Source organism: Brassica napus, chromosome C9, assembly GCF_020379485.1.
Source record: "Brassica napus cultivar Da-Ae chromosome C9, Da-Ae, whole genome shotgun sequence".
Classification (NCBI taxonomy): Eukaryota; Viridiplantae; Streptophyta; class Magnoliopsida; order Brassicales; family Brassicaceae; genus Brassica; species Brassica napus.
In genome coordinates this window covers 41,129,724-41,140,022 of record NC_063452.1, presented here as the reverse complement: position 1 = coordinate 41,140,022, position 10,299 = coordinate 41,129,724, and the positions used below count along the sequence as shown (strand labels likewise).

Genomic DNA, 10,299 nt, shown 5'->3' with positions numbered 1-10,299 from the left:
TCATCAATTTTAGTAGTTATGCCATAGTTTTTATGAAAATAATTATAGATAATACATGTTATAAACAGTGCAATTAGGCATAATTTGATACTTACTCTTAGAATTTGGTAACTTCACCTCTATTAACAACTACTTATGAATCATTTTTTTGGATTACACCCATTATCTCAAGTTTTGGAACATTGACTAAACCTAAGCAAGGCATATAATTTGGTAGGATAAACATCCTTTCAACTAAAGTGAGTTTCATGTAACTTCACCTCTATTAACAACTACTTATGAATCATTTTTTTGGATTACACCCATTATCTCAAGTTTTGGAACATTGACTAAACCTAAGCAAGGCATATAATTTGGTAGGATAAACATCCTTTCAACTAAAGTGAGTTTCATGTAAAGTTTGATCATTCTTTTATTTTATTTGAGAAAAAAATTAATATATGTTCAAATTTGGCATGAGGTATGAAAAGAAATTTCTCAAGTTGAAATAGGCTATTTTATCCTATAAAATTTCAAAATTTCTAGCAGAAACAAAAGAAAAACGTGATTCCAAACATGGTTAGAGCTTAACTGATTAAATGGCCGTATCATTTAAGTGTTGGCAAATCCGATTTTTTTGCCGGGCCTAGAATGTATCTTCAACTTCACCCGTGGGCCCACTAGTGAGTGAACTGAATTGTGTAAAATTCTGGAAAACAATTTCTTTGCTGGTGGTCGGTCTCTCATCAAAACAACAAAACAAGCATTCCATGTTGTTGGATAATTACAATTAACTTGAGTAGCAAGTTAACTCATTAAAGTGAAGTTTGATGGGTTAAGGAAAAAGGAAAAAGGAAAACATATCGAGCTTAGGAATGTTTCCATATATTATTATTAGGAAAAGATGTAGCTTCTTCCTATATAAAGAGTTCTCATGCAGAGATGTTCCATCAAGAGAAACACATTGAAAGGTTTAGTTTTGAGAGAGTTTCTAAATCTAATAAGAAGAGAAGTTCTTATAATCTTTGTGTTTGTGCAAGTTTAATTGGTATCAGAGCTCCAGGTTTCGAAGGTCGTTTACGAGAGGAGTTGTAACTTCGATCAAAACATGGGAGACGATTCTCAAGCACATGATAAATGTCTTGAGATGAAGAAGGACATACGATGTCCGATGCTAACATCGACCAACTACACCGTATGGTCGATGCGAATGAAAGTGATGCTTCGTTTATACGAAGTTTGGGATACAATTTATCCAGGGAGTAACGATGCAAAGAAGAACAATATGGCGATTGCTCTAATCTTTCAATCAGTCCCGGAGGCGCTAATACTTCAGATTGGAGAACATGATACATCGAAGAAGATTTGGGAAGCTATCAAATCCCGTAACCTAGGTGCTGATCGCGTGAGAGAAGCAAGGTTACAAACTTTGATGTCTGAGTTCGAAAAACTGAAGATGACAGACACAGACACGGTGGATGACTACGCAGGAAAACTTTCAGGCTTAGCATCGAGAGCAGCCGCGTTAGGAGAGATAATGGAAGCATCAAAGCTGGTAAAGAAGTTTCTGAAGGGACTTCCAAGAACGAAGTTCATTCACATCGTAGCTTCGTTAGAACAAGTGTTGGATCTAAATTCAACAGGATTCGAAGACATTGTTGGGAGATTGAAGGCTTTCGAAGAACGCATCAAAGAAGAAACCCAAGATGAAGATCAAACGAAGCTAATGTTTGTAAAGAATGATGCACAAGGTCGTGGAAGCCATAGCAACTCGCGAGGAAGAGGCAGAGGTAGAGGTTATGGTGGAAGAGGAAGAGGACGAGGAAGGTCTAATGGTTCTGATGGTCATAACAAAGGAGGAGAAGCTTCAGACAAGACCAAGAAGGACTACTCTAAGGTTAGATGTTGGCGATGCGACAAGATGGGGCACTTCGTGTCACATTGTCCTACACGACCAAGAGAAAAAGCTAACCTAACGGAAACACAAGAAGCAGATGCATTATATATGCATGAAGTAGTATTCCTCAACGAAGAGAGAGTGTTTCCTAAGAGGTTTGATGAATGCGATGGAAATACGAGTATATGGTACCTTGACAATGGTGCAAGTAACCATATGACAGGCAAGAGAGAGTTCTTCTCAAACCTAGATGAGAGCATCAAAGGCAAAGTCAAATTCGGTGATGGATCAAACGTCGAGATTGTTGGGAAAGGTTCGATCACGTTCATCGGAAAAACAGGGGAGAAAAGAGCACTCAAAGATATCTACTACATCCCAAGTCTTAAACACAATATCATAAGTCTTGGACAAGCAACCGAGATGGGTTGTGAGGTTAATATGAAAGAAGACTTACTGATGCTGAAAGATCCCCGTGGAAGGCTATTAGTACAAGTCGCAAGGCAACCAAACCGATTGTACAAAACGCCAATGGAGGTTGAATATCCGAAGTGTCTTCAAATACAAGAAACCGATGTTACATGGACGTGGCATGCACGGCTAGGACATGTAAACTTTGGAGTCATGAAGAATATGGTAGACAAAGAGATGGTAGTAGGGATGCCTCAGGTGATACACAAGAAAGATGTATGCAGCGCCTGCTTAGTTGGGAAGCAAACTCGGAAGTCTTTCCTGCCTAAAGCAAAGTATCGAGCATCACACGCATTGGAGTTGGTACATGGTGACTTGTGCGGTCCGATATCACCATCAACACCAGCAAACAATAGATATGTATTCGTCTTAATTGATGATTACTCAAGATATATGTGGACGATGCTGCTAAGAGAGAAGAGTGAAGCATTCGATCGGTTCAAAAAGTTCAAGGAGTACGTGGAGAATCAAACGAAGCTACAACTCAAGACTTTTCGCACCGATAGAGGAGGAGAGTTCACATCTTCTGAGTTCATTCGTTTTTGTGAAGAAAACGGTGTAACTAGACATCTCACCGCACCGTATACACCGCAACAAAACGGTGTGGTTGAGAGAAGAAATAGAACACTAATGAAGATGACTAGAAGTTTGATGAAAGCTATGAAGATACCTAATCAGCTATGGGGAGAAGCAGTACGTCATTCAACGTATCTCATAAACCGCATTGCTACAAAGGCTTTGGAAGACAAGACTCCATACGAAAGCTTGTATGTTAAGAAACCGAACATTGAGCATCTAAGGGTCTTTGGATGTGTAGCTTTTGCAAAAATCAACAGTCCTCATCTCAAGAAGCTGGATGATCGATCAAGGATGGTGATCAACCTAGGCACAGAGCCCGGCTCAAAAGCTTACAGACTCTATGATCCGGTCGCGAAGAAGATAGTTGTTAGTAGAGATGTAATCTTTGACGAGAAAAAAAGTTGGGATTGGTCCACACTATCAACAAACGTAGACAAAGAACCAGGATCATTCAAGCTTCCTCATATTGATGTTACAGAAGAAGGAGATGGTGATGAGCATCAAGATCACCAACACCACGAAGAGCAAAACAATAATGAAGAAGAAGAAGCTGTAGACGCAAATGAACAAGAGCAAGTAGTAGAGAACAACGATGCAAACCAAGACCCGCATGTAACATCAAGATATGGTCGTAACATCAGAAAACCAAAGCGGTTCGATGATTACATCCTACTCGCTGAAGTTGAAAGTGGCAGACTCTTGCTCACCATCGATGGTGAACCAGAAAGTTACATCGAAGCTGCAGTAATACAAGCTTGGATCAATGCAATGAAGGCAGAGATCGAATCTATAAAAAAAAACAAAACCTGGAAGCTCGTCAAGAAGCCGGCAGGTGTGAAACCGATAGGTTTGAAGTGGATCTATAAGATCAAGAGGAATGCAGATGGAACTGTGATCAAATACAAAGCAAGGCTAGTTGCAAAAGGTTATGTGCAACAACAAGGCATAGACTTCGACGAAGTACTTGCACCAGTTGCTCGGATAGAAACCATACGACTACTCTTGGCGTTAGCAGCAACTAATGGATGGGAGATCCATCACTTTGATGTGAAAACTGCGTTCCTGAATGGAGACTTAAATGAGGATGTATACGTTACTCAACCAGAAGGCTTTGTGGAGAAAGGAAAGGAGGATCATGTGTACAAACTTAGCAAAGCACTATACGGTTTGCGTCAAGCTCCGAGAGCTTGGAACATCAAACTCGATCGTGTTCTCAAGGAGATGGAGTTCACGAAGTGCACCAAGGAACCTACGGTATATCAAAAGAAACAGAAGGGGGAGCTTCTGATCATAGCTATATACGTTGATGACTTGTTTGTAACAGGGACTTCACTCAACGTTATCAAGCAATTCAAAGATGATATGTCAAGAAGATTTGAGATGTCAGACCTCGGGAAGCTTACATACTATCTTGGTATAGAAGTAACGCAAGGAGCTGATGGCATTCACATCAAACAAGAAGGATACGCGCAAGGTATACTTGTCAAGACGAAGATGGAGTCATGTAACTATACTCATGTTCCGATGCACACGAGTTTGAAAGTATCAAAGGCAGAGGAGGAGCCTGAGATTGATGCAACATCGTATCGAAGCATCATAGGATGCTTAAGGTATCTTCTTCATACACGACCGGACTTCGCATTTTCGGTTGGTGTATTAAGCAGATATATGCAGAGTCCAAGAGAGAGTCATGGAGAAGCAGTGAAGCATCTAATACGATACATAAAGGGCACTACAGAGTATGGTCTCTTCTTCAAACGGGATGGAACAACGGAGATTACAGGTTACAGTGACAGCAGCCATAACATAGACGTTGATGATGGAAGAAGCACTACAGGTTTTATGTTCTACCTAGGAACATCGCCGATCACGTGGACATCGTGCAAGCAACCCACAGTGGCACTCTCTTCATGTGAGGCGGAGTTCATGGCAGCTACGGAAGCTGCAAAACAAGCAATTTGGTTAAAGGAGTTGATGGTCGAGATCATCAACAAAGAAGACAAGAAGGCCGTGTTGAAGATTGACAACAAGTCAGCGATAGCCCTCACCAAGAACCCGGTGTTTCACGGTAGAAGCAAACACATACTCTCGAAGTACCATTTCATTCGAGAATGTTTGGAGTTCGACTTTATCGAAGTGAAGCACGTACCTGGAGTGGAGCAGAAGGCAGACATACTCACTAAGCCATTGGCAAGGATCAAGTTCGAAGCAATGCGCAAGTTCATCGGAGTTCAGAAGATCAACATACCTAAGATTCAAGTTGGAATTAAGGGGGAGAATGTTGGATAATTCCAATTAACTTGAGGAGCAAGTTAACTCATTAAAGTGAAGTTTGATGGGTTAAGGAAAAAGGAAAACATATCGAGCTTAGGAATGTTTCCATATTATTATTAGGAAAAGATGTAGCTTTGCTCTTAGGAAAAGATGTAGCTTCTTCCTATACAAAGAGTTCTTATGGAGAGATGTTCCATCAAGAGAAACACATTGAAAGGTTTAGTTTTGAGAGAGTTTCTAAATCTAATAAGAAGAGAAGTTCTTATAATCTTTGTGTTTGTGCAACTTTATTCTATCTATCCTGGAGGATTTCAAACAGATGCCAGCAAGTAGGCCTGGGTTCGCGGGTCAACCCGCCCCGCACGACCCGCCAACCCGCGGATCGTTTCTTTTTTTTTAGTTAAAATTTCGACCCGTTCAACCCGCAAAGAAATAAACTAATACCCGCACCCGCCCCGCTTTATTTTGCGGGTAACCCGTGGGTTATATTTTTAATTAAAAAATAATTATTTAATTAGTTTTTCTACAAAATAATATATTTATAAGTAATTTTTTATATTATTTTTAAAAGTTTAATTATTTTTTTTTAAAATTAATTATTTTTCTAAAAAAAAACGAATTTTTCAAAAAAAAAAGATTTTTTTTTATTTTTTATTTTATTTTGCGGGTTGGCGGGTATCCGCAAATCAAAATCCACCAACCCGCACCCGCCCCGCAAAAAATAGTCTTAACCCGCACCCACATCCGCGACTTGATTTTTTCAAAACGCTCGACCCGCACCCGCCCCGCGGCGGGTCAAATGGGGCGGGGCCCGCGGACTTTGATTTAAATTCCCAGGCCTAACAGCAACCACTTAGATTTATATTTTATTTCAGACAAGCATTGCACGGTATTTATACATGTTCTAATGTCCATATTGCGTATATGAGAGTACTTGGGTTCTGTCTTTCTCCAAGCTCCAACCAAATTCTTCAACAGCGATGACGTGACCATCAGAGTTTCTCCATGAGAAAATGACGAGCAAAGTACTGAGTAATCATCTTCAGCAATCATGCATTCGGATTCTCTCCTTTTGCGAATCGACTACATCTCGCATCGGTTCACACATCCACTGCCCCGTAATCAAGCTGAGTCTTCTAGATAATCTCAACTTATGCAACAATCTTCTGAGTCTTTACTTGAAAACAGATGGAATATTGAACGCCCGTAAACTGTTCGATGAAATGCCGCAGAGAACCGTTTTTGCCTGGACTGTTATGATCTCTTCTTATACCAAAGGCCAAGAGCTTGCGTCCGCGCTTTCATTGTTCGAAGAAATGTTGGCTTCGGGAACAGTTCCGAACGAGTTCACGTTTTCATCAGTGTTAAGATCTTGTGCTGGTTTAAGAGACCTTAACTACGGAGCTAAAGTTCATGGTTCTGTTATAAAGACTGGGTTTTTGGGAAATTCGGTTATAGGAAGCGGCTTGACTGATATGTATTCAAAGTGTGGGAAACTTGAGGAAGCTCGTGAACTGTTTAGTTCTTGTAAGAACGGTGCTGATACCATCTCGTGGACCATGATGATATCTTCTTTAGTTGAAGCTCGTAAATGGAAAGAGGCGTTGGAGTGTTACTCTGAGATGATTGAAGCTGGTGTTCCTCCTAACGAGTTCACCTTCGTTAAGCTTTTAGGTGCCTCTTCTTTTCTCGGTTTGGAGTTTGGTAAAGTGATTCACAGCAGCGTAATCGTTCATGGAGTTCTGCTGAACGTGGTATTGAAGACATCTCTTGTTGAGTTCTACTCGAGGTTTGCTGAAATGGATGATTCTGTAAGGGTGTTGAATTCGATTGGAGAACAGGATGTGTTTCTTTGGACGTCTGTGGTATCAGGGTTTGCAAGAAACTTGAGAGCCAAGGAAGCTGTTGGTACGTTTCTTCAGATGCGAGGTTCGGGTTTGCAACCGGATAATTTCACGTACACTGCAATGTTGAGCTTATGCTCCTCTGTCCAGTCGTTGGATTTAGGGAAGCAGATTCATTCACTGACGATTAAGGTCGGATTGGAGGACAACACTGACGTCGGAAATGCACTTTTAGATATGTATATGAAATGCTCGGCATCAGAAGTAGAAGCTTTGAGAGTTTTCAGAGCAATGATCTCACCAAACGTCGTCTCTTGGACAACGTTACTCTTAGGTCTTGTTGATCACGGGTTTGAACAAGATTGCTTTGGAGTGTTGATGGAGATGGTAAGACTTGGAATAGAGCCCAATGTTGTCACTCTATCTGGTGTTCTCCGAGCCTGCACCAAACTGAAATCAGTAAGGAGAGTACTAGAGATTCATGGATATCTACAACGACGACACGTAGATGGTGAAATCATCGTAGGGAATTCACTCGTCGATGCATACGCCAGCTCGGATAAGGTAGCTGATGCCTGGTACGTGGCTAAGTCAATGGACAAGAGAGATACTATTACGTACACGAGCTTGGTTACGAGGTTTAACGAGTTGGCCAAGCATGAAATGGCACTAAGTGTCATCAACCATATGCATGGTGATGGAATCAGACCGGATCAGTTCAGCTTACCAGGGTTTATCTCAGCTTCAGCCAACCTGGGAGCTCTTGAAACGGGGAAACATCTTCATTGCTACTCCGTTAAATCAGGGTATTCTAGCTCGGTTTGGGTTTCGAATAGTTTGATTGACATGTACGCTAAATGTGGTAGCTTGGAAGATGCAAAGAGAGTTTTTCAAGAAATAGCTACGCCTGATGTTGTTTCCTGGAACGGGTTGGTCTCAGGTTTGGCATCAAACGGTTGTATTTCTCCAGCTCTATCTGCCTTTGAGGAGATGAGGATGAAAGGAACCGAGCCTGATTCAGTAACATTCCTGATATTGCTCTCTGCTTGTAGTAACGGAAGATTGACCGAGATGGGTCTCGAGTATTTTCAATCAATGGAAAAGATTCATAATATTAAGCCACAGGTAGAGCACTATGTTCATCTAGTTGATATCTTAGGTCGCGCGGGGAGACTCGAGGAAGCAACAGGAGTTCTAGAGACGATGCCGTTGAGACCAAATGCTCTGATCTTCAAAACACTGTTGAGAGCTTGTAGATACCACGGGAATTTATCTTTTGGAGAAGATATGGCTAACAAAGGCTTAGCAGTTGCACCATCTGATCCAGCCTTCTACATTCTTTTGGCAGACTTATACGAAGAATCTGGGAAACCAGAGTTGGCCCAAAAGACTCGAAGTTTGATGAGCCAGAAAGGTTTGAGTAAGAAGCTAGGGAAGAGCTCTGTGGAGGTTCAAGGAAAAGTTCACAGATTTTCCAGTGAGGATGTTAGTACAGTTGAGAAAACGAAGGGGAAGGGGATTTACGCAGAGATAGAATGGATAAAGAGTGAGATCGAAAGGTCAGGCTTTACATACCGAGGTAATGAAAGCGCAAGCTATCACAGCGCAAAGCAAGCTGCTGTGTTTGGTCTTGTGTACACATCAGCACAAACTCCAGTTCATGTTGTTAAGAACAAAATCCTGTGTAAGGACTGCCATGACTTTGTGTCTCTCATCACCCGGTTAGCCGATAAGAATATAACTTTAAGAGATGGGAATCAAGTACATGTCTTCAAGAATGGTAAATGTTCTTGCAAAGGGGAAGAAGCATCATTTGTATTATCATAGTTTTTTTAGAAAAATGATAAGACATTTTAAGGTATTGTTATAGTTTTCAAAATTAGTACGCAATTTATGCAGAGGATGACAAAGCAACAGTAGCCAAACAAAGCAACAAGAACACAAACAATGTGAAAACTGGAAGTTACTCCTTCAACAGGGGATCGGTGGAGCTAGCAGCCGGGATTTTTGTTTTGGACTCTGAAATTAGACCTTCAAGGGTTCTGTAGAAATCCTCAGGAAGAGGACCAGGTCGGTGCTGAGGAACGTGCTTTGGGATCGGTGCATCATTCTCAATTACCTCACACTCGTAGTCATCTGGAACACCCCAAGGGTCCCATTCTGCAAACAAACAAAAAAAAAATTAACTGACTACATGGTGAAGAAAGTGTTGTAAAATGGGCAAAGCCAGACGCTTAGGGTCCCTAAATTCAAGTCTATTCGGTGGCATATTACAAAACAAGAATGTGACGATAGCTACTTCTACAAAAGATGGCTACACTTCATAAGAACACTAATATAAGTATTGAGAACATGACCAAGTTTATGTGTGACACTGACACTAAAGCAAACAATACAAAAAGCTCGACTTTTTGCAATACTCTCTGTGTTCATATTTTTTGTTTTCTACCTAACGAACCACAAAGCCTCTAGATTCAGATTCTATATTAGCCAATGAGATCGCATGATAATGGGAAGAGCACACGAACCGATCATTTTCCCAATGAGTGTGAGCTCATCTTGTGCCTCTTCGATGAGCTCTTCCACTTGGCCGCAACCAAGACGCTTCTCGATTGCCTCCCAGTCTTCCTCTTCCTTGCAGACATTGAGACGGTGGCGCGTAAACGATTCGACAGCTTTTCGGTATCCTTCATCCTCCGGCACCGCTTGGATCTCCTTCAAGGTTTTGGTATAGAGATCGATCAGCACCGCCCTCGCGTTCGATACAACGTCAAGCCCGACGATTCCCGTCGTCTGCTTCACTTTAGCCAATAATGGCCGTCCGATTGACCGAAGGAACATCTCAACCGATGGATCTCTCTCTCTCTCTGCGAAATTTCAGAATGTTGTTCAGTCTCAACTTCCACAAACGAAAACGAAAATACAGATTCTCAAATGGGCCTAGCGATATTGCTTAATAGGCCTCATTAGCTTTTACAGCCTTTTGTTTAATAGTCCTACCACACTAAAAGTCAGGGTTGAGCATATCCGCTTAGTTTCGGGTTCAGTTTGGATTCGGTTTGGTTTGGTTTGGTTAATTTGGATTTTATAAAACTCAACCCAATTAAAACCAAAGTAGCTTTGGTTTGGGTTCGGTTTGGATTTAGTTTGGTTCGATTTAGTTCGGTTTGGTTTAGATTTAATTTGGTTTTCTTTAAAAATCTATAAAACAAAAAACAATTTAAAGCTCGATGACAAAAATCTTAACACGTCGAAGGA

The 10,299-nt window shown here is 41.1% G+C and overlaps 2 protein-coding genes and 1 pseudogene across 2 annotated transcripts; 2 read left to right on the top strand and 1 right to left on the bottom strand.

The window, feature by feature from the left end:
* Window positions 1-309: 309 nt before the first annotated feature.
* Window positions 310-1,861, top strand: LOC125592435 (the record flags this gene model as incomplete). Its single annotated transcript, XM_048767592.1, has 1 exon — window positions 310-1,861. A coding segment is annotated over exon 1 (774 nt), but the record flags the coding sequence as incomplete, so codon positions are not given.
* Window positions 1,862-5,917: 4,056 nt separating this feature from the next.
* LOC106441115 lies at window positions 5,918-8,937 on the top strand (annotated as a pseudogene).
* Window positions 8,840-9,994, bottom strand: LOC106441116 (probable NADH dehydrogenase [ubiquinone] 1 alpha subcomplex subunit 5, mitochondrial). The gene is made up of 2 exons (XM_013882906.2): window positions 9,570-9,994; window positions 8,840-9,201 (listed from the first exon to the last, which is right to left on the bottom strand). Exons 1-2 carry the CDS (start codon window positions 9,880-9,882, stop codon window positions 9,005-9,007), a joined length of 510 nt encoding a protein of 169 aa, XP_013738360.1. The 5' UTR covers window positions 9,883-9,994; the 3' UTR covers window positions 8,840-9,004.
* Between the last annotated feature and the right edge of the window lie 305 nt (window positions 9,995-10,299).